This window comes from Perognathus longimembris, chromosome 8, assembly GCF_023159225.1.
Source record: "Perognathus longimembris pacificus isolate PPM17 chromosome 8, ASM2315922v1, whole genome shotgun sequence".
Lineage (NCBI taxonomy): Eukaryota > Metazoa > Chordata > Mammalia > Rodentia > Heteromyidae > Perognathus > Perognathus longimembris.
This window is the reverse complement of record NC_063168.1, coordinates 61,744,360-61,771,606: the sequence shown is the minus strand read 5'-3', so window position 1 is coordinate 61,771,606 and position 27,247 is coordinate 61,744,360. Positions and strand designations below refer to the sequence as shown.

The following is a 27,247-nucleotide window of genomic DNA, read 5'->3' as shown; positions in this document are numbered from 1 at the left end:
ACCTGGAGACTATTGAGAATGTTGAAGATGCAATGAGCAACTATGGAGTCTTCCTTGAATATAATGGCTACACCCAGTCCCCAGGTAAGGCCGAAGATAGGTGTGAGAATGAGCAAGGCTTTCAGTACCCCCAGCAGAGCTTGGTGCTTCTCCACTGGAGGTCCCTCTGATAGCGAAGGTCTCAGCAACTTCAGCACAACTATAGCTAGTACTATCCCATTCACACCCACGATGGCCAGTACTGGCCCAATGAAGGTGTACAATCCTACTCCCTTTCCATTCAACCAACATATGCCCTCCCACAGGTACAGCCCTCGAGGCAGGTAGAGGCCCAGGGCAACACCTGCAAATCCCAGTGGGCACAAGTAGCCAATAGTCACCATCATGAAGAGAACTATGTGCTTGGACAGATGATGAAAGACAAAAAGCAACTGGTGAGCCAACACCAGGGACTGCGCCAACATCCAGAAAAAGGTAGCCAGGTAGAAATAATGACGGAGGAACGTAGAGGCCAAGCAGAGTGGGTTGCAGGATTCAAGAGGAAAGACTAAGCCTCCGAGAAAGCAAGTGTCTGCGACCAGCAAGCAGACCACCATGTTGAACAGGGCAGTGTGGCGGAAGAAGGCAACTTTGTTCCTCACCACCACTCTCCACACCAGTCTGTACACACCGAGGCACGCGAACAGTGCCAGTATGGAAGCTCCCAAGCCCATCTTACTGAGCAACGCCAGGATGGGACTTTTTGGAACAATATTTCGAGACATGAGGATGGAGAAGGAAGTGAGGTGCTGGCAGATGCACCGTGTGGTTGGGCTGGCATGGGTTGTTTTTGCCCGGCACCCCTTTTTTGACCAGCCCCCATGACCCTGAAAGAGATGGTGGTCCCAGAAGACACAATGCAGGGTGCTATCTGTGTCCCCAAAGTCCATGATGACTTCTGCCTTGGTGAAAGCTTGACCATCTGCTGTGATAGAGATGACGAAGACCAGCCCAGGAGTTCCATATGGAGAGTCTTCCAGACCTTGTCCATAGTTTGGGGGCAGAAAGTGGTCCAGTTTCTGCAGCACTAGGCTAGCAATAGTGATGTTGGTTGCATTATGAGTCAGTGGAGCCAGTGAGTGCCTGGGGATCTGCGCCTGAAGGAGGGGCCACGTGGAGAAGGCGATTTGGTAGTCATCAGGAAATGTGGGTCCAAAGAGCTGGCTCTGCAGCAGCACATTGGACGAGTTGAAGAAAAAGGGGTGATCTTGTGGGCACAGGCTGCGTACCAGGGTCTCCACAGCCAGCAAGAAATCAGATGCCATCGAGGGCTTCTGGGCCTGAGCCAGGGGCCACAAAGAGACCAGCGAGCTGGTATTCATATCTAGAACCTTGTCAGTAGTTGCCAGGAGATCCTGCAGTACCAACAAAGACAGGCTTAATCAGCTAGAGCCCACTGGGTAGAGACCTGGGCCCTGGGGCCTACACACCCCACCTCTGCCTTTCCTGATCCCAGAGCAAGACTAAGGGCTAGCAAAAAACATGGAGAGGAAGACAGGCCTGTTGAAGAAAACTTTCTGGGTGGAAAGAATGGGGTACTCACCAGGCATCCACCCCGGACATCATCACCGATGTCATTTCCTGATTCAGACCCTCGTCTCATGACGCTTCTCCCCCTCCCATCATCCCTTGGGGTCACCCAGGTCCTAAGTGTTCTCTTGTCCAATTCTTCAAGCCCTCCAGTTCTGCAAAGCTAGGAATGGTGGCAGTGACAGTGACACAGTGTCCTGTAGGTGACAGCCACTTGCATGTCTGTGCAGCTCGATGTCCTTCCTGGACATTAAAGGTATGTCCTGTCATTCATTGCTCATTATTATTCTTTTAGCTGCAGTTTATGGGTCACCCAATAATGACCCTACTGTAAGCCAGGCCAGGTGGGTGCAGTCAAGTCAAGTGTGTTTGTCTCTGTATAGGCATAGTGTGTGTATGTGTGTGTGTATGTGTGTGTGCGCGCGCGTGTGCATATATTTCTGTCTGCATGTCTCCAACACTTTCCTGCCCTCCAACCTCCCATACATTCCCACTGGCAGGCTTTCTCCATTCTCCATGGTCTTGGAGACTGGTATCTAAGAAGAAAGAAAGATCCAGAGCAGATACCTTGTACTCTAGAAAGGTCTGCTTTGGGTGGCTTGCATGATGAGCAGAAGTGCCCAGAGATGAAATGCCCAGATGTTCCCCTGCTGTGACCCAGAGGTTTCACCTGTAGCACAGTGCGGTTCAGCTGCACCTTGGCCCTGGCTACCACCTCAGCCAGTAATGTCACAGTGCTCAGCAGTTCCCGTAAGTCAGAGGGCGAGCTTGCCGCCGCCACCACCATCTGTAACTGTTTCAGAATCCAGGGCACCTCCACACCAGGCTTGCCTTGGCCTGCCTGTAGCAGCTGAGACAAACAAGACAACAGGTAGGGGTGGCAGGAGAAGGCTCGCTGGGGCAGTTCTCTGGCAGCAGAGCTGGAAACAGTGCAAGGAGTGAGGAGGGGGCAGCTGGAGGGAATGTGAGATGCTTGATGGGTTGATAGCTCTATGGTTTGAGAAGAGCATCTCACCCCCATGCAGAGGTCCCACACCTGCTTCCTGGCTCTGCTAGGGCTCCAGGTGAGAGGAGCTGAGTAAGTGGTACGCTGGCCTTGGGAAAGGATCCTAAAAGTGGGTCCTGAGGAAGGGAGGGACGGATGGGCATGTTATGAGGGAGGCACGTGGGTCACAGCTTTACCCTGGCTTTATTCCACAAGGTTAGGATCCTCTTGTCTGTGCACTCGCTCTGGATGGGCCCCCAGATTCCATTGGGCCCACAGGGCCTCTTCACCACTCCCTTCTTGTTTGCAGGACAGGAGGCCTGTGCCACGTGGCCAGCCTTGGTGACATTCCAGGTAATATCTGAAAAGTCCTCAGGGCAGGTGGTATCCCCATCTGAAGAACAGAGATCAGAGTTAGACCTAGCAGCTGTAGTCTAGCCTGAGCCTTTGGGCAGAAACCCATGCAGGCCTTGATGCTTAGACCCATAACGCAGGGCAGAGGAAGGACGAGCAGCTGAGAGGTCAGCCCAAGCACGACCTACCCTGGATGATGGTGACAGAGACAGGAGACCTGAGAGAAGCCAGGCCCTGGCTGTGCAGGACACAGGCATATGTGGTATCCACTGCGGGGCAGTGCTGAACGGCCAGCACGAGGCACTGAGAGCCTGACATGTTGTGGAAGGAGGCTGAGGGTAAGAGAGATGGGGAAAGGGTGCATCACTGGCTGGAACAGGTCAGAACCCAACAGGCCCCAGGCTGTTCAGTCCGTCTAGAAAATTTAGAAGTCAGTGAAGCAGTGGAGAAGAGAACAATGCAGAACTTGAGCTCTGCCAATGGGTACTGCGGGGGTGGGGGGGTGGGGGGGGAGGCTCTAGCTGCTCCAGGACTCAGTTTCCACAGTTACCTTCCTTGTCAAATGAGGAATATCAACAAACTAATCTCGAAGGACTTGATTACAAGAGCTAAGTGGGATTCTATGGATATACACATGGTTGTGTACACATGGGATTGCTACTGATAAGGTGAAATTGTGTTGGACTTAGGACCCCACCACTCACCCACCAACTCCCAGCCTGAACTGTAGCCCACACCTCTGATGAGCTGAAGACTCAGTTGCCTGGAGATCAGCTGGGCCCTTGTACTCCTACCTTGGCTTCCCTCCATGGGGCTCCAGGAAGTGCTGTAAACTACGTTTGTCGTGGGGACACAGCAGCTCAGCTGGAAGCTAGGGGAGGTGGCACAGGAAATGGACAGCTGGTCTGGAAGTTGAGCCACATCTGCCTCCTGCAAGGGCACTTCTATTGTCTGGCGCAGCCTCCACCTGAATTCCTGGGCCTCGAAGACACTTATATAGTCACCTGCAAACACATACCTTTTGCACTTTGGTGCTACCACAGACCTATTTGCACCCCACAATCTCTGCTGCTTCTCAAGCCATAGCTCGTACCCTTCTGCTTCATTCCTTCTTCTGCTGGTCACTCAGAGCTAACTTTCAGCCAGCATGATCTCAGGATGACCCTTTTGGAGGATGTTTTCTGCCCACAAGGACTTGAAGGAGGAAAAAGAAGTTCCAGATCCCTCCTTGTTACGTGGTAGTCATGAGTTATGAGGTGAGCATCTTTCCCCACAGTCTTCCCTTCCTATGCTATCTCCTGCCATTTAACATCTGGATTAAACAGCAGTCTGTTCTCAGCTGGAATTGAGTGACTTTTTGGGGGTCAATTATAGGGCTTGAGCTCAGGGCCTAGGCACTGTTTCTGAGCTCTTTTGCTCTAACATTTTAAGCTATAGCACCACTTCTGGTTTTCTGGTGGTGAATCAGAAGTAAGAGTCTCATGGACTTTCCTGCCCAGGCTGACTTTGAGCTGTGATCCTCAGATCTCAGTTTCCTGAGTAGCTAGGATTACAGGCATGGATCACTAGTGTCCAGCGTCTTTTTTGTTTTTTCAATGTAGTACTTGGATTTGAACTCACGGTTTTGACATTGCTAGGTAAAACCTGTGTATCTTTAGCCACGCCTCTGGCCCACAGCTGAAATTGCTCTATTTCCAGCATTCTCCAGAGTATGCATTTCTTTTGTTAACAGGAGTGCTTTCTATGAACAAATAACCATACTTTCCATAGCAAAACATAATTAGAATGGTGACATTGTTTTCCACGTTTGCAGTGTTTCTTTAATGAATGTTTGGCTGAGAATTAGGCCTCTTCCACATTCCCTTGCTGTGATATGGCGGCATGACAGCTTTCTATCCTAGGAACAACTACCGGGACTTCCTGAAGTCCCGAGAGGGTCCAGATGTCCCCAGGTGGCAGGGGGAAATTCAGTGGCTGTTTTTAAGAAATTCTCCACATTGGGCTGGGGATATGGCCTAGTGGCAACAGTGCTCGCCTCGTATAGATGAGGTCCTAGGTTCAATTCCCCAGCACCACATATACAGAAAAGGGCCAAAAGTGGCGCTGTGGCTCAAGTGGCAGAGTGCTAGCCTTGAGCAAAAAGGAAGCCAGAGACAGTGCTCAGGCCCTGAGTCCAAAGCCCAGGGCTGGCCAAAAAAAAAAAAAAAAAAAGAAATTCTCCACATTATAGACTGTCACAACAAAATCCTCCCATGCAATTAATATGAAAAATGAGTGTAGGCTAATAAAATGAATATATGCTAATATATTAGCAACTAATATGTGCTACTAAAAATAAGTTTTAAAAAAGAACTGGGTGTGGCTGGGGATATGGCCTAGTGGCAAGAGCGCTTGCCTCGTATACTTGAAGCCCTGGGTTCGATTCCCCAGCACCACATATACAGAAAAGGGCCAGAAGTGGCGCTGTGACTCAAGTGGCAGAGTGCTAGCCTTGAGCAAAAAGAAGCCAGGGACAGTGCTCAGGCCCTGAGTCCAAGGCCCAGGACTGGCAAAAAAAAAAAAAAAAGAACTGGGTGTTAGTCCTCACACCTCTAATCTTAGCTACTTAGGATGCTGAGATCTGAAGACTGCGGTTTGAAGCGGCTAGGCAGAAAAAGCCTGTGAGACCCTTATCTCTAATTAACCAGCAAAAAAACAAACAAACAAAAAACAACCCAAAAAGCTAGAAGTAGAGGTGTGGCTCAAGTGGCAGAGTACCAGCTTTGATTGAAAAAGCTGAGCAAGAGGGAAAGGCCTGGAGTTCAAGTCCTAGTACCAAACACAACAAATAAAAAATAGGAAGATGAGTAGGGAGAAGTGAGAGGAAAAGGAAGGGAAGGGAGGGGGGTGGTGAAAGGAAGAGAAAGGGAAGAGAGACCAGGCAGGGGGAGAGGGCTACCTGCCCAGTGGTGGGACATGTGGGTGATACTGAGGGCAGCCTGGCCGGGGCTGGAGGTCAGGGACACCTGTGTTCCTGGCTGCAGAATGATGAATCTGGAGCTCCCTGGGTGCTTCAAGAACCATTTCACGTTGGTGGCATGCTGGCTCGTGAGGAGCGTGAGGTTGAGTGTGTTGCCCGGCCTCTGCAGTGGGGAGCTCAGGCTCAGGTACCCGGGCACTACAGGAAGGCAGGAGACACAGAGGCCTGGAGGAGGAGCTCCGGCTTTCTCTACGCAGCCACTCCTGAAGCCCCTCCCTCCACACCTAGCTGCTGGTTCCATGCATTTGCATGTGAGTGTAGCTACTGCCATCCAGCCTGGAAGACCCTCCCACTGGGAATCCAGGAAGGAAGCCTTTTGGCCTATGACTTCTCCCCAGGAACTTGGGGCTGCTGGAGCTGAATCACAGGGTCATTAGGCACTGGCTCCCCTCATCCTTCTGCACAGGTTCCCTAGCTCGGGATCTGTGGTTTGCTATGATGGCTGGTTTTTTTTTTTGGCCTGCCTGGAGGAACAGCTGGGCTTGGGCCAGTTGCGAGAAAAACACAGAATGTCTTGCTTTAGGTATTGCTTTCACACAAGGATGCCCGTTTCCCAGTTCCCAACAGTCCTCACCAGGCGGCAGCAACTGGCAGTAGCCAGGGACAGGATGGCGGAAGATGAGGCATTTGCACGAAGGACGGTGGTGGTAGCAGAGATCATTTTGCAAACAGACCGTGTTGTTCCACTGGTAGCCAGGGAGACAAGTACAGTGGCTGTAGCCCGTGCGGTTGACGTTACATTCTGTGACAGTGAGAAGGGGACTAAGAAGGGGGCAGGCTGACAAAGCCAACCTGCACAACCTGCAAAGGAAGGATGCCTAAGAGGCTTTAGGGCTGAGCCTTTACAAGTGCCAGGGGCCTTGGCAATGCCTGTCCATCCAGACATCTCTGCAGCCCAGGCTTAGCGTGGCAGATTCCATGCTGGGCAGAAGCATCTGGCAAGTGGGGAGAGAAGTTCTGGCCTTCTCTGGCCTTTGGGCCCTGTGCCCAAGTGACAAGACGGGATGGTGAACAGGAAGGGAGGGGTCTGTCTGGTAGGAAGTTGAGGAAGGAGCTGGTCAGGGAAATAGAAGGAGATGGGCATAATCTCACTCAGGCAGGCTGGCAGTGAGCAGGCTGGGCTCCCTTCCCTCTGAGCCCTCTTCCTACACCACTGTTACCTGTGGTCAGATGGAGGCCGCCGAGCCTTCTCGGGTAAGAGGAGGCTGAGGCAGGAGGGAGAGCCAGAGTTCGGGAGAAGGCTGGTGGCCAGGTCCTGTCTAGAAATTCCAGATGCACATGGATGGAGACCATGACTGTTTCTAGAGGGGCAGAGGGCACAAGGCATGGCTGGGGAGGAGAGGCAGCAAGACCCTGAGCCAGTGCCTGGCAATGCGGGCAGATGCTGTCTCCCATTGCCTGTCTATGCACACAAACATGGAATGCAGGACAATTTCTGCCCTAGCCAAGAGCACTCAGACACAGCTTCATGTCACCTTCCCAGAAGCCTCTGTGGCACAGAGGAATGTGTTGCTCTAGTCCTGGTATAGGGATCTGTCTGGCCCACCCGGAGCAAGGCCTCTCTGTCTCTCTGTGCCCCTCCTGGGCCCTGCTTTTGACCTCCCCTGCTTCAATTTCCTCTTTCCTCTTTCTTCTCTTCCTGTTCATCTACTTACCCTCTGCTCCATGGCCCCCATCCAGCTGCTGCCCAGATTCCCCTCCAGCCTGACGAGGTTCCTGGAACAGTACAAAGGAGATGCCTCCAGCCAGGTGCCAGTGGCCTGCACTGTAATACTAGCTACCCAGGGGCTGAGATCCCAGCCCAGACAGGAAAAACTGTGGGACTCTTCTAATCAATCACCAAAAAGCTGGAAGTGGAGTTGTGGCTCAAGTGGTACAAGACCAGCTTGGAGTGAAAAATCTCAAGGATATTGCAGTGCACACACACACACACACACACACACACACACACACACACACACAGAGGAGAGGCCTCTGAGGAGAAGTGACATTCCTCCCTGGGTTACCTGGGGCTGGCTTGAATAGTCTGGCATGACTTGGTGTTTTGGAAGCTCTTCTTTTTGCTAGGCCTCAAGTGCATACATTAGAAGGGGAAAGCAGGCTCCCGGTAGGAGGTGCTACGGACATCAACCCCAGGGACCCCACCTGGGACTGCAGTGTCACCTGGACCCAGGAACCAGGCACACCCTGGGAGTCAACATGCTTTGTTTAGCTCCTTCCTGAATTTACCTGGCCCTGGGCCCCTAGGCTAATTACAATGGCTAGCCCTGGAGCTCCAGCAGGAGGCTGCACAGAGCTGGCCAGTGCAGCGTGTGTGGAGACCTTATTATTATTCCCTCCACAGGAAGGGGAGCAAGGAACATTGTCCCTTCAAGTCCCTGCAAATGATTTCCTTGCTCACTCCCTCTTCTCTGAAAATCATATTTAGCTCAAGCCATATTTAGCTAGGTCTGATAGGACACTAGTCCCAGCACCTGAGAGGCTCAGGCTGGAGGATCACGTGAGCTGACTTCAGTCTCACAGCAGCCTGGGGAATGTAAAGGTCCGATCTCAATTAAAAAAAAAATTAATCAGTAATTAGTAATGTATGGGGGTCCACACCTGCAATCTCAGCTCTGAGGAGAGGCGTAAGTTGGAAAGATCACTGTAGCCTCACAAAATGAGGCTATGTGAAAAATAAGCTAAGGATGCACGGCTCATGTGGTTCAATACTTGCACAAGGCCCTGAGTTCAAATGCCAGTACCCCCCAAATAAATAAATAAACCATGTGGATTCATGGATAAGGATGAGATAAATGGGTAAATATTGATAAAGAGGTCCATTTAAATAAAAGTAGCTACAGAGGGGTTGGGGATATGGCCTAGTGGCAATAGAGCTTGCCTCCCATACATGAAGCCCTAGGTTCGATTCCCCAGCACCACATATACAGAAAACGGCCAGAAGGGGCGCTGTGGCTCAAGTGGCAGAGTGCTAGCCTTGAGCAAAAAGAAAGCCAGGGACAGTGCTCAGGCCCCGAGTCCAAGGCCCAGGACTGGCCAAAAAAAAAAAAAAAAAGTAGCTACAGAAATGGATTAAGAGATAGAGATAAATTTAGAGATAGGTATATAGACATCTGTGGGAATACTATTCTGAGAGAAAACAGATTTTACAAACACTAATCTAGACTCTTCTTACTTTTCTCAGATTCTGTCCCATCTATGCCAATGGCTCCCAAATTTGGCAAGTTTTTCTTTCCTTTTCTTTTTTGTGTTTGTTTGTGGTTTTGGTTGTTGTTGTTGTGGTTGTTTTGCCCACCCTGGGGCTTGAACTCAGGGTCTGAACACTGTCCCTGAGCTTCCTTTTTGCCACTTGTGCCACAGAGCTACTTCTGGCTTTTTCTGTTTATGTGGTGCTGAGGAATTGAACTCATTGCTTCACGCATGCTAGGCAGGCACTCTACCACTAAGCCACATACCAGCCCTCCTTTTCCTTTTTAAACTTGTTAACATGACTGCCGGAGCCTTTATCCCAAAGACAGTAGGTATCCTTGGAGCTCACAGGGACTCAGATAAAGAAATGAGAGTTGTCCCTGTAGCCTGATGCTCCCATCACAAGCCAGCCTGCTCCTTTCTTTCAGTCCTTGCCCTTTACCTGTTCTTGTATCTCACAAAACCTGAGGTCTTTGCTCTGACCTCTTCAGACCCCCGCCCCCCAAAATCTTCACCCCAGTCATACTTACAGGCTGGGGTGTTGGGACAACTAGGGATGCCAGCAGGGAAAGAGTCATGACCAGGAGCAGCCAGGGGACAGCGGGACAGACCATGGCTTAATGAAACAGTCCCTAAGAACCCTCCTGCTACTGCACCATGCAAATTTCCTTGCTGAAGGGCTGACAGGCAGTGCACAGATGGGTGGGAGGGCTGAGTGGAAGGAAGCCAGGGCAAGTGGACACAGGAAATGCTATAGCCTGTGACTGAGTCAAATGTACATTCAGGTCACTGGAGCCCGTATGCTCCCGTGTGAGCAGTCTTCCTCCTGGAGTTAGGACCAGGAATTCACCGGGGAACAGGAGAGAAGGGAGGGGTCCTAGGTCACAACCAGCAGTGTGTGAAGAAGCCAGATTCAATCAGTCTTGTTCCCCAAGATGTGGGAAATCTGGGTACCAGAGCTCCAGAAGCCGGATCACTTAGCAAGGAACCAAGGCTAGAAAAGAGCTGATTGCTACTGTAAAATAATTTCAAGGTACACTAGAGTTCTATGTGTGTAAGAGAATTTGAAAATACACTTGAAGAAATTGTCAAATCATACTTTAAGAAGCAAACTTGAAATGAGAAAGATTTAATTTTTTGTTTTACTTTTAATTAGCATATGTTAATAGTACAAAGGGATTATATTGTGGGGAAAAGGATTTTTTTTGTTGTTGTTGTTTTTTTGTGCCTGTCCTGGGGCTTTAACTCAGGGCCAGAGCACTGTCCCTGTGCATTCCACCATTTGAGCCACAGCACCACTTCTGGCTTTTTCTGTTTATGTGGTACTAAAGAATCAAACTCAGGGCTTCATGGATGCTAGGTAAGCACTCTACCACTAAGCCATTCCCAAACCAAGAAAGGTTTTTAGAACAAGAGACAAGCTGGCACTTGAAAGTCCATGAGACTCTTGTCTCCAGTTAATCAGTAAGAAGCTGGAAGTGGATTTATGACACAAGTGGTACAGCACTATCCTTGAGTGAAAAATGAGCAGCAGCTAGGCCCAGAGTTCAAGCGCCAGTACTAGTATACACATACACACCCCTCACAAACAAACAAGCCCAAGAGATAAAACTAGAAAGACAAAAAGACATAAACTTGACTGTCTAAAAAGTTTAAAATCTGGACACTGGTGGGTAATGCCTATAATCCTAGCTACTTAGGAGGCTGAGATCTGAGGATTATGGTTCAAAGTTAGCCCTGGCAGGAAAGTCTGAGACTCTTATCTCCAATTAACTATCAGAAAACTGGAAGTGGCACCGTGGCTCAAAATGGTAAAGCATGAGGCTGGGAATATGGCCTAGTGGTAAAGTGCTCACCTCGTATACCTGAAGCACTGGGTTCGATTCCTCAGCACCACATATATAGAAAAAAGCCGGAAGTGGTGCTGTGGCTCAAGTGGTAGAGTGCTAGCCTTGAGCAAAAAGAAGCCAGGGACAGTGCTCAGGCCCTGAGTCTTAAGCCCCAGGACTGGCAACAAAAATAAAACAAATAAACAAAATGGTAAAGCATGAGCCTTGAGCTGAAAAGCTCAGGTACAGCACCCAGGCCAAGAGTTTAAGCCCCATGACCAACCAAAAGAAAAAAAAAAGTTTAAAATTTACATGAGGGCTGGGGATATAGCCTAGTGGCAAGAGTGCCTGCCTCGGATACACGAGGCCCTAGGTTCGATTCCCCAGCACCACATATACAGAAAACGGCCAGAAGCGGCGCTGTGGCTCAAGTGGCAGAGTGCTAGCCTTGAGCGGGAAGAAGCCAGGGACGGTGCTCCGGCCCTGAGTCCAAGGCCCAGGACTGGCCAAAAAAAAAAATTTTTACATGAAAAGAATAAATTTTTTGATGATCCTGAATTCATGACCTCATATTTGCTAGGCAAGTACTCTATCACTTAAGCCATAACTCCAACAAGAACAACTCCAATAGAAGGATTTTATTATATCTTACCCATCAATGAGATAGAAAAGAGGCAAATATTGGAAGCGGACAGGTCACTGAAAAAGAAATGGTTAGATACTTTGCAAATCTTTCCACTTCCCACAAAAAATGAAAGTTTTGAACGGTTTATTATTAAAAGTCTTAAAGAAATGTGTGTCAGACTGGGGAGATTCTTAAGTGATAGACCCCCTGCCTTATAAACTCAAGGCCCAGAGTTGAAACTTCAGTACGGTCTCACACACAGAAAACAATAGAGCACATTAAATGCAGTTTGAAAAGGGAAGGAGGTTGGGGGGCTGGGGAGAGAAAGAAGATATGGTGGAGAGGTAGATTTGTTCAAAGTGCACTGTGTGAGTCTGTGTGTGTAAATGCCACAAAGAAACCCCCTCCTAAATGTATCCTTAACTCAAAAACAAAATAAAAAATAGTGTGTCAAGGACCAAAAGTAGTAGATACCAGAAACTTACTGTTTCTACTTATGCCTGTCTCAGTTTTTAGATTCTTCCCTCCCCTCCTAAGTACAGGTTTACCATGCATGCAGTCATTTTAAACACAGGCACATATCTAACATAAGAAGAGATAATTTCATCTTTTGGAGTGATTTTGGAATTAGAACCTAGTAGGAGTCTGAGGTTGAAACTGCAGCAGATAAAAAACTCAGCAGCTGTTTTTTCCTCACACATACATGGACTGAGGATATGGTCTCAACTCCAAGGAGAGGTGAAGCTAATGTGTAGACAGAAACAGAGGAACATAAGAAGAATGTCTCTCTCCAGCTCTAGTTTAACCCTGATGATCTCTTGCACTCCCAATCTGAGTTCCATCAGAGGCTCTGTCTTAGTATTAGCCAATAACACAGGCTAAGGAAGTTGTAATGAACTGAAATTTTATTGGGCTTCCTGAATATAAGGAACTGACTTTTTGTTTGTTTCCATTTCTTGGAGTTCATTTCGATAAACTTTGTTTTATATGAGCAGAGGCAGAGGAACTGAATTTTATTTGGTTCTGGAAGGTTGGGAAAGCCAAGGTTGAGGAGTCCTGTCTTGTGAAAGGCTGCTTGCTCCACAGTGACATGGCAAAGGCATCCTATGATGAGAGAGTTCCCAGAGGGGACAAGGGGGAAGCCTATCCCTTTATGAGGGGCCCTTCGACTTACTCCTGTGATACCATGAATCACTCCTGAGGCAGAGATCACTTCTTTTTTTTTTTTTTTTTTTTTGGCCAGTCCTGGGCCTTGGACTCAGGGCCTGAGCACTGTCCCTGGCTTCTTTTTTGCTCAAGGCTAGCACTCTGCCACTTAAGCCACAGCGCCACTTCTGGCCGTTTTCTGTATATGTGGTGCTGGGGAATCGAACCCAGGGCCTCATGTATAGGAGGCAGGCACTCTTGCCACTAGGCCATATCCCCAGCCCCCAGAGATCACTTCTTAAAGGTCCTTCCTCTCAGCTCAATTGCATGGGGGATTTATCTTACAGTATATAAACTCTAGGAGACTAGCAGATGCTAATTTCTTCCATTCTTGTTCAAAGTGGTTAGAGCAAAAGGAATCTGCAGCTAAAGGAATACATTTCAAGGAGGTGGGGATGGCCGAGAAGTAGTTAATTGTCTTAAATCACTAAATTAGTAAACTTGTGACATCTAGTTTTCTTATCAATAAAGTGAAGGAATTTAATTATATAATTTTTGCAATCATATAGACAACAAGCAGAACCAGACTTATAAAGGAAGGGGTCTCAATCTACAAGAGTGCCCTGCAAAGCCTGTATCTTTTTTTAATGTTGGATTTTTTGTTGTTGTTGGTTGTGTGTTCTTGAACTCAGGGCCTGGGCGCTGTCCTTAAGCTCTTTTACTCAAGGCTAGCACTCTACTACCTTGAGCCACAGCTCTACTTCTGGTTTTCTGGTGGTTCATTGGAGATAAGAGTCTCATGGACTTTCCTGCCTGGGTTGGCTTCAAACTGCCCTCCTCAGAACTCAGGCTCCTGAGTAGGTAGGATTATAGGAGTAAGCCACCAGTGCCCAGCACCTGACATGGATTTTTAAAATATCATTTTATAGTTATTATGAAGGTATTATACAGAGGGGTTAGCATTTCATAACTCAGGTAGTAGGCACATTTTTGTTTTTGACAATGTCACCCCTTCCTTTGCTTTCAAACCTGTATCTTTGGGGCTGGGGATATGGCCTAGTGGCAAGAGAGCTTGCCTCGTATACATGAGGCCCTGGGTTCGATTCCCCAGCACCACATATACAGAAAATGGCCAGAAGTGGCGCTGTGGCTCAAGTGGCAGAGTGCTAGCCTTGAGCAAAAAGAAGCCTGGGACAGTGCTCAGGCCCTGAGTCCAAGCCCTAGGACTGGCCAAAAAAAAAAAAAAAAGAAACTTCTCAAACCTGTATCTTTTTGTTTTTTTTTATTCTTTTAATAAGTCCTAGGGTCTTAGATTCAGAGCCTGAACACTGTCCCTGGCTTCTTTTTGCTCAAGGCTAGCACTCTGCCGCTTGAGCCACAGGCCACTTTTGGCCATTTTCTATATATGTGGTGCTTGGGAATTGAACCCAGGGCTTCATGTATAAGAGGGAAGCACTCTTGCCATTAGGCCATATTCCCAGTCTTTTTTGTAAGTCTTCTTTCCATCTTTTTTTTTTTTTTTTTTTTTTTTTGGTCAGTCATGGGGCTTGAACTCTGGGCCTGGGTGCTGTCCCTGAGCTCTTCAGCTTAAGGCTAGTGCTCTACCACTTGAGCCACAGCGCCACTTCTGGTTTTCTGGTGGTTAATTGGCGATAAGAGTCTCACCAACTTTCCTGCCCTGGCTGGCTCTGAACTGTGATCCTCAGATCTCAGCCTCCTGAGTACCTAGGATTACAGGTGTGAGCCACTGGTGCCTGGCTCTTTCCATCTTTAAAAAAAAAAAATTCTTATTTATGTGGTACTGAGGAAACAAACCCAGGGCCTCATGCATGCTAGGCAAGCACTCTACCACTAAGCCACATTCCCAGCTCTCTAGGGTCCATCTTAATGCCTGATTCTTTATTTCAAATTATTCTGGAGAAGATACTCATTCACTTTCAAGTACCTACATATTCTTTTCAAGACAAATGAGCTGGTTGGCGCCTGCCTTAAAGGCTGACTTCTCAAATTATCCCTTTAGCTTCTCATTTTCCTACCCTCATGACAAACCAGAAAGAGAAACCTAATATGTATGGCAACTTGCTGTCTTACATGGGAGTCGCATGACTGCCTACTTACCGGCTTACCGGTAAAACTCAGGTCAGCTTAACAAGCGCTGTAGTAACACAATCCATAAATTGTGTTATAAAGCAATACAATCTATAATCACATTATTATGTAGAACTTCTACAGTTCTAGTGTTGTAGCTCTGTGATAATTTTCTAATTTAAAAGCATTAAAAAAAAAACTCACAAAAAGCCAGGTGCCAGTGGCTCATACCTATAATCCTAGCTACTCCAGAGGCTGAGATCTAAGGACTGCAGTTTGAAACCAGCCTGGGCAGGAAAGTCCATGAGACTCTTATCTCCAGTTAACCACCAGAAAACTGGTGCTCAAAATGGTAGAGCACTAGCTTTGAGCAAAAATGCAGCTCTCAGGCCCTGAGTTCAAGTTCCATGATCGACAAAATAACAACCGCAACAATAAAACCCTCACAAAATAAAAGCATATACAAGGGTTAGGAATGTGGCGTAGTGGTAGATTGCCGGCTAGCATGCATGAAGCCCTGGGTTTGATTTCTCAGTACCATGTAGACAGAAAAAGCCAGAAGTGGTGCTGTGGCTCAAATGGTAGAGTGCTAGCCTTGAGCAAAAGAAGCTCAAGGACAGTGATCAGGCCCTGGGTTCAAGCCCCAGGATTAGCAAACAAAACAAAACACATACTACAAACTGGTACTGATGGCTCACACCTATAATACCAGCTACTCAGGAGGCTGAGATCTTAGGATCAAGATTCAAAGGCAGCCTGAGCCAAAATATCCCCAGGACTCTTAGCCAAAAGCCAGAAGCAGAAGTGTGGCTCAAGTGGTAGAGCACCAGCCTTGAGCAAAAAAGCTAAGCAAGAGTGAAAAAATTTCAAGCCCCTGTATTGGTACCCCCACTATATTTTATATATATATATGTATATATATCACACATATGCATGCATGTATATGCATATCATATGTATAAATGTATACATATAAGTATAAATATATGTATATATGATATCACTCTTTCCCCTATGGTTATCAGTACATTTTAGTTGTAAGAAGTATGTCTGTTATTTTATGTTATTTCATGTGCTTATTAACATGACACAAATAATCCAGTCTCCATTTTTAAATATTGGAACAAAACTAAATTAATATAAAAATCTTTTACAAGATTCCATTTCAATGATTCTTAGCATATCTCCAGTATTGTACAACCTTCATTACTAACTTCAGAACCTTCTCATCACCCTGGGAAGAAATCCCATCCTGTTAGCAGTTATTCCCAGCCCTCCCCTTCAACTTTCACCACTTAGTTTCTGTCTCTACAGATTTGCTTATTCTACGCATATCATAGGAACAGAATCATTCAAGGTCTGGCTTCTTTCATTTAGCATCATGTTCTCAGAGTTCAGCCACGTAGCATGTGTCAGTACTGATGAGTAGCAGTCGGTCTTGAGCAATGGGAAAATGCAAAGGCAACCTAAAATGTAATTAAACTTCCCAGCTCACAGGTAACTGCAGCGCTGTGGCCTGGACTTAAAAGGAGGAATTTCTCATAAGCCATCTCAATAAGCATTCAGATCCCAAAGACTAATGCTGATGTTTTCACCATAGAGGTAACCCACTTTCAGTCTATTGAATTTGTACTTGAATCTGGTACATAAAATTATTTTAATGAACTACCAGCAGGAAAAAAGCCTAGCATCTGTGTATCCATTTTGTGTTTGTCATGTTCTAAGCTGTTCTCTCGACAGTCACTTTGTAATAATCTTGGGTTCTAGGAAAAATGTGGCTGATCAATAACATATTTGTGGCAAAACTACCCCTAAGGAACTGCAGACTGTCAGACTACCCCCAAGTGAGGACAATTATCTGTAATGATCAGGCTGGACCCTGTAGCTGAAGGAATTGCATGGGAACTAGATTGTTCCTCTCAAGTGATGACAGTGACAATAACTTCTCCAGAACTCAGGAAACCTGAAGTGACAAAATATGACCAGCCAGGCCATGTCTATAACTGGGACTCAAACTAGGCATACCTTGGTCCTCTGCCCCTGACTATTCTTCTACTTAAATCTGATGCTGTCAGGTCTGTGCCAGGAAGATGGCTGAGGATGAACTAAAGTGCTGTCTTTCTATGGCATGTCTATGTTACATAATCTCTTTTTGTGCCACATTTCCTTCCTAATAAACTTTCCTACCCATTTTACTATGTTCCTATCTTGTTTGAAGTACAGGGTAGAGAGAGATGGAGGATCAGAGGGAAAGCAGGGAGAGTGCATTTTTAGGAGACATTATTTGGCTTGGAGAACATTCAATGGCCAAGGGAAAAAAATCTGACAAATAGGCAGTTTGTCCATGATTCTCTCTGGAATGGAAGTAGAGGGCAATTTTGGGTGACAAGTCTATCCAGCTGTGTAGACAGACTTCTCTTTTTCTCTGTGATATGAGTTCAGGAGTAAGGAACCTTTTATTCAGCCAAGAACTACTTATATACTTATAATATCACTTGTGGACCATATAAATGATCCACTTAAAAATTAACCTGGTGACTCACAACTGTAATCCTAGCTACTCAGGAGGCTGAGTTCTGAGGATCAAGGTTCAAAGCCCAGCATGAGCAGAAAAGTTTGTGATACCCTTTTCTCCAATGAACTATCAGAAAACTAGAAGTGGAGCTGTGGCTCAAAGTGGTAGAGCTCTAGCCTTGAGCAAAGGAGCACCCAGGCTCTGAGTTCAAGCTCCCTGACAAAAAAATTAGCCTGCTGGGGGCTGGGAATATGGCTTAATGGTAGAGTGCTTGCCTTGCATGCATGAAGCCCTGGGTTCGATTCCTCAGCACCACATAAACAGAAAAAGCCGGAAGTGACACTGTGGCTCAAGTGGTAGAGTGCTAGCCTTGAGCAAAAAGAAGCCAGGGACAGTGCTCAGGCCCTGAGTTCATGCCCCAGGACTGGCAAAAAAAAAATTAGCCTGCTATATTTCATCAAACATTTAATTGACTCACTTGTAATGTGATGCCTGGAGCTACTTGTTTCTGGTGAGATGAGATGTTAGCTGGCATTGATGCTGCTTCTCTTCTCAACTGCCTTTTAGGTTGTGTCAACTAGTCTGGAGTGTAGTTGACTCTTTGAAGTGTTAAGTGTTTTTTTTTTTAAGTGTTAAATTTTGAAAAGAACTTCTTGCAGCAGTAAGTTTTTCTGAAAATAGATGCATATTTCAATGCTTACATCCTGAAGGTGAGAAATTTGTCATTGTTGATGTAATATTTATAGAACCCAAGCAGTAGAAGGCAGATGTACCTAGCTTTCAACTCCTTATCCCTGTGCAGATGAATGATTTCATGTTGTAGGTTATCAGGCACATCAGCTAGTTCAATTCCATTTGTTGCCTTTTCACATACTCAAATCTCATTAAATACAGCAATGGATTTTGTTCATTCTCCAACATATTCAAGTGTGGCAGAAGGCTTTTATCATTCTAGGTTATTTCTTTAGAGTTTCACTTGTACAGCCTTAAGTTTTTTTTTGGTGTTGTTTTTTTTTTTTTGCCAGTCCTGGGGCTTGAACTCAGGGCCTGAGTACTGTCTCTGACTTCTTTTTGCTCAAGGCTAGCACTCTGCCACTTGAGCCACAGCGCCACTTCTGGCCTTTTCTGTATATGTGGTACTGAGGAATCGAACATAGGGCTTCATGTATACGAGGCAAGCACTCTTGCCACTAGGCCATATTCCCAGCCCTTTACAACCTTAATTTATCTTCAAATGATTTCACATTTAAAAGTAGGGAACTTAGAAGTTAGTTGGCACCCTGTAGCTCTAGAGGTACTTGGTAATGTCTAGCACAAATGCTGTGTCACAGAGCCACCTGCTCTCATTGAATTCCCTAACTGGTTTTCCCTTCATCCCCAGGAGCTGCTTGACATCACTCTGCAGTTTGTAAAACCTTGGGAACATGTTCCTGTGAATCAGCCATGCACTTTACAGTAACAAACAAGATCACATGCTCAGAGTGAAAATCATTCAGTAACTCCTAAACTCATGGCTCTTAAACCCTCTGCTTTGGACAAAATTTATGCATGACACTACTGCTGACATCATGTTGTTGAGCCACAATGATTGTGCAAGACTTCCTTGGTGTATGATGCAGATGCATATCATCAAATCGGCTGTATCAAGACAGAGACAAGGCCAGTGCAGATGGTTTGCACTCACTTCTATAACACTAGCTTCTCAGGAGGCCGAGATCTGAGGCTGCAAGCTGGCCTGGGAAGGACAGCGCAAGAGACCCTAATCTCCAAATAACCAGCAAAAAGCCAGAAACAGCGCTATGGCTCAAGTGATAGAGTGCTAGCCTTGAGCCAAAAAGCTCAGGGACAGTGCCCAACCCTTGAGTTCACGCCCTAAGACTGACACACACACACACACAAGTCTTGTGCTAAATCAATAATCTGATTTGAGGTTGTTCTCCAAGACAAGCTAACATTTTGAAAGTTTTACTTTGGTGCTAGCAACTCTTCAGCAGCAACCATGCACACTGTTCAGACTCTCCTTGTACAGGAGGCCTCAGCTTGAGATCAGCTCGCCCACTACATAACTCATCTGCATAATGCTGTCTCTGTCACCATGAGTGACAGCTGAGTAAAAGGGGCTCATTGTGATCCCAAAGTTAGCTGATGAGCATTGGCTTCATTCATTCATTGAATTTAGCATGTTTTGAGTGGTACTGACCCTCCAGTTTGATATTTTTCATTACTGTGAATGCATTATCACAAATGAGGCACACAGGCTTGCCTTTGACTTCTGCGACAAAGAATTTCCCTTGGAACAATGGATACTCCGCATCAACTCTTCTTTGCAGTCACCATTTGGAGGATGTCACACCACTGTCACTATCTAGTGGACTTGTCGCCAACATGATTGTTTTAATTGTTGTTCTAATACTGCAGCTGAATTTGGATCATATCCAACATTCATATTATTGGCTCTTGAGGCTTTTCTTCTGTATCCTGTAATTTCCATAATCTTTACCTGAGATTCAGTTTTGGGGAGGATTATTGGTGATGGTGTCTGGATAAGGTTGGAGTTATTATCTATGTCAAAAAATCAACAACATTGTTATCATTCACTGGAGGCAAGGTCTTCTGTTGTACTATAGGAAGAGCAAAAATGTTTCTCCCATTCTCTCAGCTATGAACATTTTGGATACCAGATGGGTGGGTGGGCGAGGGGTTCCCCTCACACCAAGCAAGCAGTCACTGCTACAGCAGATACCAGCCAATATCCCCATAATCCATTCAGTTCTGACACTGTTCACCTGGAGATAGCACCAGATCTCACAGGTGAGGTCTCAGTACCAAGATTTCCTCCCACTTCTGATGCCAATCACAAGACTCAGGTTATTTTATGTGTGCTATAAATCCAGACTCCAACAGCTCCCTTCTTGGGTTCCATTTATGTGCTAGAGCAGTTCACAAAAGACAGGGATGCACTTTCCTCACCTTTTCTGGTTTATTAGTAAAGGACAGAGTGAAGGACCCAAACAGCCAACTGGAAGAGACTCCGGGAAGATATGGGGAGGGGTACAGAGAGCTTCCTTGTCCTCTCCTGGTGTGTCAACCTCAGGAACCTCCGTAGGTTCAGCCACCCAGAAGATCCCTTAAATTTCATTATGTAGACACAATCGAATCATTGGCCATTAATGATCATTCAGACCCTCCCTCCTCCCTGAGAGTTGGAGGGTGAGGGGAACTGAAACTTCTCTCAGATGGTGTCTAGGGTCTTCCTGGTGACCAGGCCCTGGTCCTGATGCCTCCTAGGGCTCCGCCAGCACCAATCTTCTCATCAGCTTATTAGGCATACATTTCACAACATCACAGGCTCCTTGTAACTCTCTTGCAATGTCCTTCCAAAGTGGGACTACTAGCTCAATGAATATGAAGAGATTTGGAGCACTTGTTGATGCCAGCAACATATATTTCCTCAAAGCCCTCTTTGATTCCATGAAAGCAGGGTTGGAGGCCAAGCCAACCAGTAAGTCAGGCTTGGCAGTGCCTGCCTATCATCCCACATAAACAGAAGGACTAAACAGGCTGGAGTCATGGAGCAATGGTAGAGTGATTTTTAAGTGAGCTCAGGGCCTTGAGTTCAATCCCCAGTACTGCCAATGAAAAACAAAGTGTAAAACAGTGAATTCGATGAGAGCTACTAAAGGCTTATTGAGTATTAGGCACTGTGGTAGGTTCAGAGGTATAGAGATGTGGGGCTTATATTCCAATAGCTAGATGAAAAAAAGAGATGATTTTCTAACTTGTAAATAGTTATGCACAAGATACCATGGAGTACAGGGAGCTGGAGGCAACTCTGGAGGTAGAGGTGAAAGTAGGTCAGGAATTGGGAAATAAAGGTTTCAGAAGAGCACTTGGGAGGTGGAGGCAGGATGACTGCAAATTGTAGGCTAGCCTGAGTCATATTACAAGATCTTACCTCAAAAAAATGCTTGAAAGAACTTTGACGATTCTTTAAAGCTGAGATGGGATCAAGCACAAACAAGTGAACATATGTTTTGTATTTATAACCAGAATTTGTGATTTGAAAAATTGTGAAGACTCCAATATTCCTGGGAGATTGTGATGTGTGTGTGTGTGTGTGTGTGTGTGTGTGTGTGTGTATGCAAATGCCTGCACACATGCTCCCTCTAGGAGTAGGGGTAGAGAATAGTAAAGATGGTTAATTCCAAGCTATTCAGGGAAGAGGCTGTGTAAATAGTAGCAGGCAGTATAAAATGGATCATGGGTCAAGGCCAGTGCAACCAATAAGCCAGCTCTGGTGCTGTCTGCCTTTTACTCCAGTATGCAGAAGATCTAAATAGAAGGAAAATAGCCCAGGCTAGCCAAGGCATAAATGTGAGACGCTATTTGAAGAATGACCAAAACAAAAGATTGGGATGCAACTCAAGTGATAGTGTGACAAGTGTGAGAACCAAGTTCAAATTCTAGGACTACCACAATAGCGACCACCACCACTACAAAAAAAAAAAAAAAAAAAAAAAAAAAAAAGAACAAGCTTGAAAGTGTGCAGGATTGTGGAAGCAACATTTCAATGGAGTTAAAGTTGGAGTGAAGGATGGAAACCAGACTGGAGAGGGTTAAGGACCATGTGTGAGCTTATGAAGAATCAAGCCTGTGCCATGAGTTTTTATTGCTTTAGTTTGTTTTATGCTACCCTTTTCCCTTGAATATATTAAAGCAATAAAAATATGTCAGTAGTTTTCAAATCTCTTCTCTTCTCTTTGCTTTTGTTATTAATGGAGTTTGAACTCAGGGCTCAGTGCTAGGCAGACACTACCACTTGAGCTATTCCTCTAGCCTCCAACCTCCTTAGTGAAGCTACTCACTGTTCTATCTTTTTGCTTTAAAAGCAATAGTTTATTTTCAAAACATGCAGTGCCGTGACTTTACCATGTCACCTGTTAAGCGGTTGGCTTGATGCTTTGTCTTGAGAAAATGAGACATAAGCATGGTATGACTTCTGAGCTGGAGACTTTTTTTCCCCTTTGCCTGTCCTGGGGCCTGAACTCAAGGCCTGAGCACTGTCCCTGGCTTCTTTTTGCTCAAGGCTAGCACTCTACCACTTGAGCCACAGCACCACTTCTGGCTTTTTCTATATATGTGGTGCTAAGGAATCGAACCCAGGGCTTCACGTATGTGAGGCAAGTACTCTACTGCTAGGCCACATTCCCAGTCCCACTTCTGCCTTTTTTTTTTTTTTTCTTTAATATATGTGGTGCTGAGGAATCAAACCCAGGGCTTCATGTACACGAGGTAAGCACTCTACCAATAGGCCATATTCCCAGCCCCTGAGCTGGAGACTTTTAGAGGCCTAAAGCTTCTACATCCCAGTTTTATTGAAGTATGATTGACAGATAAAAATGTTATCTATTTAAGATGTACATGTTTTGACATGTTTTTGTTTTTGCCATTCCTAGGGCTTGAGCACTATCCTGGCTTCCTTTTGCTCAAGGCTAGCACTCTACCTCTTGAGCCACAGTGCTACTTCTGGCTTTTTCTCTTATGTGGTGCTGAGGAATGGAGCCTAGGGCTTCATGCATGCAAGGCAAGCACTCTACCGCTAAGCCACATTCCCAGCCCCCCAAAATTAACTTTTACATCTGACCTTTTTCCCCTTCTTAATTAGTGAAGGTTGAACCCAGGGCTTCACTCATGCCAGTAAAGTACCCTACCAGGTTAGCTATGTTGAAGAGGGTCCTGCTAACTTTGCTTGGACTGGCCTTGAACTTCAGATCTTCCTGCCTCTGCCTTTCAAGTAGCGGGGATTACACGTGTATACTATCATGTCTTCTTTACATCTGCTTATGTCTTAAATGCATTTTCTTATTGTCCATGCCTGACATTACGTTTCACACTATGAAGGGCTAAGTACTCATAGTAAACTTTGTACTCTATGTTCTAGATTAGCCAACAAAATATGAATCTCAAAGTATTTATTTCAAGGTGGGTTTTTGTTGTTGTTGTTATGCTGATACAGGCATTGGGGCTTGAACTCTGAGCTTCAAGCTCTCATTTAGCTCTCTGCCCCCTCAAGACTGGACATTCTACTATTTACTCATTTTTACTTTCTGCATTTTGTGGGTTAGACATATGAGTCTCTGGTACTTGTGTGGGGTGGTATCCCAAGGTGATCCTCAGATCTCAGCCTTCTAAATAGCTAAGATTACAGATATGAGCCACTAAATACCCAGCTGAGAGTATCTATTTGTCTTTCTAATCTTTTGTTTTCTGTCTTTAAGTCAGTTCCCTATTCAAGATAAAATATGTTGTTTTACCAGTAAATTTTAAGAGGGGAGAAATGGGGTAGGGGAAGGATGAAAAACAGAATTTATGACTTGTAAAGTGTTTGATGGCACTGGTTATTTATAATAATCTATTTGTTATCATATCTTACTATACTTGGTTATTTCCAAGGCTTGCAGCAGTTTTTCTACATGCTAATGTTCTACAAGAATATAGAAAGCGGGGCTGGGAATATGGCCTAGTGGCAAGTGCTTGCCTTGTATACATGAAGCCCCGGGTTTGATTCCCCAGCACCATATATATATAGAAAAGGCCAGAAGTGGCGCTGTGGCTCAAGTGCCAGAGGGCTAGCCTTGAGCAAAAAGAAGCCAGGGACAGTGCTCAGGCCCAGGACTGGCAAAAAATAAATAAATATATATGAAGGGATAATGAATCTATTAACTTTACACACTGTTTTATATTTGCTTATCTAGTTTTTCTAAAATCAGAGGCAGAGTTCTGGAAAGAACAGGGCCACTCAAGGAAGCTATCAAAGTTTTACACAGTTAACTATGTTGGTAGCTGTTGCCACAACTCCTGCCTCAGGTTTCCTACAGTAAAATGGACCATGGAAACATCTGTTCTCTTGCTCAACTTAAGGTTTTTTTCTTGTCTCCCATACAAACCAGCCAACCAACTGGCCCTATGTTCTTACAGGTTTGTTTAGATAAAAATAAGGCCCCTTGCAGAGCTGTATGTTCAAAGTGAAGTAAGCAAAATGACCAGGCACCAGGTTCATGCCTGTAATCCTCTAGCTACGTAGGAGTTTGAGATCTGAGGATTGTGGTTGGGGCAGAAAAGTATGTGAGACTCTTATCTCCAATTAATCTGCAAATGCTGGATTCATGACTCAAATAGTAGAGTGCCTGTTGTGATAGAGAAAGTTGAGCAGAGTTCAAGCACAGGTAACAGCACAAAACAATAACGCCGCTGGTACTATTACTCCTTATTGAATGATTTGTGCTTTGCCTTGAATTCTTCTTCCTTTCTCAATAAGGTAGTATGTGGGGGAATAGGTATCAATTCTTTCTTTGTTCATAAAATAGAGGCCTTAGGTCTCTACCAGAACTTCAAGAATGCTGAAAATAAGACTTTTTTTTTTGTATAAAACTTCCCTTACAATCAGCTTAGAGATAATGCTCCTTTTATTTAACTGTTATCCTCAAGAATAAAGGTTAAAAGGAACAATCATTTAGCTTTGAAACAAGAATGGCAAGTATTTAGTGGGCCTAAATGAATGACTGTGTCTGTGATTTTATTTATCTTCCAATCTCACTGGGCCCTCAGGCCGCCTTGGGAATCAGAATGAGTGTTCACACTACAGGATTAGTGCTCAAAAGTTGAGAGCACAAAAAAAAGGGGGAAGTTGGTAGGCCCACAAGTCATAGAATTGTAGACATCACTCTTCTCCATCAACATGGAAAACAGAAAGGATGTTTATGCTTAATTTCAGTATACTGCACAAACTTTTTCTGTTATGAATGACAGCCCAGTAAGTTTCCAAGAAATTCTTGCCTAGGAAGATTACTGAAAAGTGTAAAATCTAACAACAAAATAACCCCTGAACAGACAAAATCCCACTTAAGGTTTACTAAGTATACCAAGGGGATTATTTCATTTTAAGAAACAAGCAACTTAATGACTACTCAGTTCTTTCCTAGCTCCTCCCATCCCCAAATGCCTCCCAGTCTTGACTAAAAACTGACTTACAGCCTAGCTCCAGTGGCTCATGCCTGTAATCCTAGCTACTCAAGAGGCTGAGATGTGAGGATTGTAGTTCAAAGCCAGCCAGACAGGAAATCTGTTAAACTCTTATCTCCAATTAACTACCCAAAAGCCAGAAGTGGATCTGTGGCTCCAGTGGTAGAGTGCTATAGTCTTGAGCACAAAAGCTCAGGGACTGGCCCTGAATTCAAACCACAGAACAGAACAGACAAGACAGGCAGGCACAGACAGACAGACACACACACAAATTGACAGGATCTGGGACTACAGCTCAGTAGTAGAACACTTGTCTAGTAGGTGAGGTCCTGAATTTGATCCCCATTATCACAAAACTTATAATTAAAAAAATTATTCCCATGGTATCTTATAGATGCATCATGGAAGAAAATTTATTCAACCAAAAGTGGAAGTTTTTACTCTGAACAAATTAGGTGATTTGGGCAAAACAAAAAAACCAACAAAACTTAAATTGTTCTATTTTTTACAATTGGATCAACTCTTTAGTTCATGGCTCAGGGTTGTTAGGGTAATGCAGTGATGTTAAATTGCTTTGAGAACCACACAATATAAGATGTGTGTGTGCTGGTACTGGGGCTTGAACTCAGGGCCTTGTGTTCTAACTTGGTGTTCACCCCCACATCTACATGGCTGATGGCCTCTTGAGCCACACCTTCATTCCATCTTCATGTCTAAGCCTCCTTAGGGGCAAGAGCCATCAGTGCCCAGCTTGGCTATGATTATTTGCTGGTACTCAAGCCACATTTTATGGATTTCTATAATAACTAATATGTTTTGTAAGTATGAAGTTTGTATTTTAGATAAGTAAGCAAAGGGCTTACATTAAAAATTTCTTGAACTTTGAGGGATCAAATAAGACGAAAAGACTCCCCAGTGTCGAGGCTTTAAGTATTACAAAACCACATCTCGTGTCGGATTAACCATTTTCAAGCTGTGTAAAACCAAGTGACTGTGGGTAGGTTATGTAATTCCTCCTTTTCCCCTCCCACGGCACTGTGCAAGCCAGGCAAGAGGTTCCAACACTCCTTCCCTCGTAATCTGAACTTCAAATTCTTAACTCTGCAAAATATCTTCCACTTCAAATGTTACTAAGGATGCTGGCAGACAGAAAATTCGGCATACGAAACACTTACTGGAAAGTAGCATACATGTGAACCTATTGTAAAATTACATTAACCACGGATCCCGGTGCTCATCTACACCGAACCGCCCTCTGGCGTCAAAACACTCCTTGCAAACGTTATTTGCAGACGATGGAGACAGAGTGACCTCTGCTTTAACCCAGTCGGGGGCCTTGACCCTCTGAACTCGGCTCGGAAAGGCTTCCCGGAGCAGAGCGTCCGGAGGCCGTGCCGGGTCCACAGGCTACGGCGCCCCGAGGGAATCTGTCTGATGGCCTTACAAGTTCCTTTCCTGACCCCACGGGGCCTTCCGTCTTCCTCGGCCACACCTCACTTTTCCCTACGTCACACCACGCTCCTTAAGCTCCTTCGGCGCGCACCCCAGGACTAAAAGACACCCCAATACCTCCTCCGCCCACACTCGACACCCGGCACGCAACCACCTTCCACGAGCACAGGAGTAAGGCCTGCTGGGAGGTTGACCTTTCCCCTCCTTTCTTGCCTTACCTCAGCTCACCAATTTTGACGCTGACAAATGAAGCCCGGAGAAGAGCTGGAAGGCGGGACTTAGTGTCTTCCGCTTCGCACCAATTGGGCGAAGGGCGGGCCCGGGAGGGTGGGGGGAGAGGGGCGGGCCGAGCGAAGGTTAGCGCCCCACCCCTTGGTGGGCGGGGAGAAGAGGCTAGCGTACGCTTGCGCACTGAGGCGGCGGAAGTGGTCGGGACCGCTACGCGTGCGCGGTG

At 45.7% G+C, this 27,247-nt stretch overlaps 1 protein-coding gene across 1 annotated transcript in view; it reads right to left on the bottom strand.

The window, feature by feature from the left end:
* The window catches only part of Adgrf3 (adhesion G protein-coupled receptor F3), a 29,177-nt gene extending 2,132 nt beyond the window's left edge, over nucleotides 1-27,045 (bottom strand). Inside the window, exons 1-10 of the mRNA XM_048353285.1 lie at nucleotides 27,012-27,045; nucleotides 7,583-7,643; nucleotides 7,088-7,228; nucleotides 6,502-6,669; nucleotides 5,847-6,065; nucleotides 3,703-3,912; nucleotides 3,097-3,240; nucleotides 2,752-2,948; nucleotides 2,240-2,419; nucleotides 3-1,394 (exon numbers count right to left, since the gene is read on the bottom strand). Coding sequence (XP_048209242.1) covers nucleotides 3-1,394; nucleotides 2,240-2,419; nucleotides 2,752-2,948; nucleotides 3,097-3,240; nucleotides 3,703-3,912; nucleotides 5,847-6,065; nucleotides 6,502-6,669; nucleotides 7,088-7,220 — 2,643 coding nt within the window. The 5' untranslated portion in view covers nucleotides 7,221-7,228; nucleotides 7,583-7,643; nucleotides 27,012-27,045. The remainder of the gene's footprint in view (nucleotides 1-2; nucleotides 1,395-2,239; nucleotides 2,420-2,751; nucleotides 2,949-3,096; nucleotides 3,241-3,702; nucleotides 3,913-5,846; nucleotides 6,066-6,501; nucleotides 6,670-7,087; nucleotides 7,229-7,582; nucleotides 7,644-27,011) is intronic.
* Between the last annotated feature and the right edge of the window lie 202 nt (nucleotides 27,046-27,247).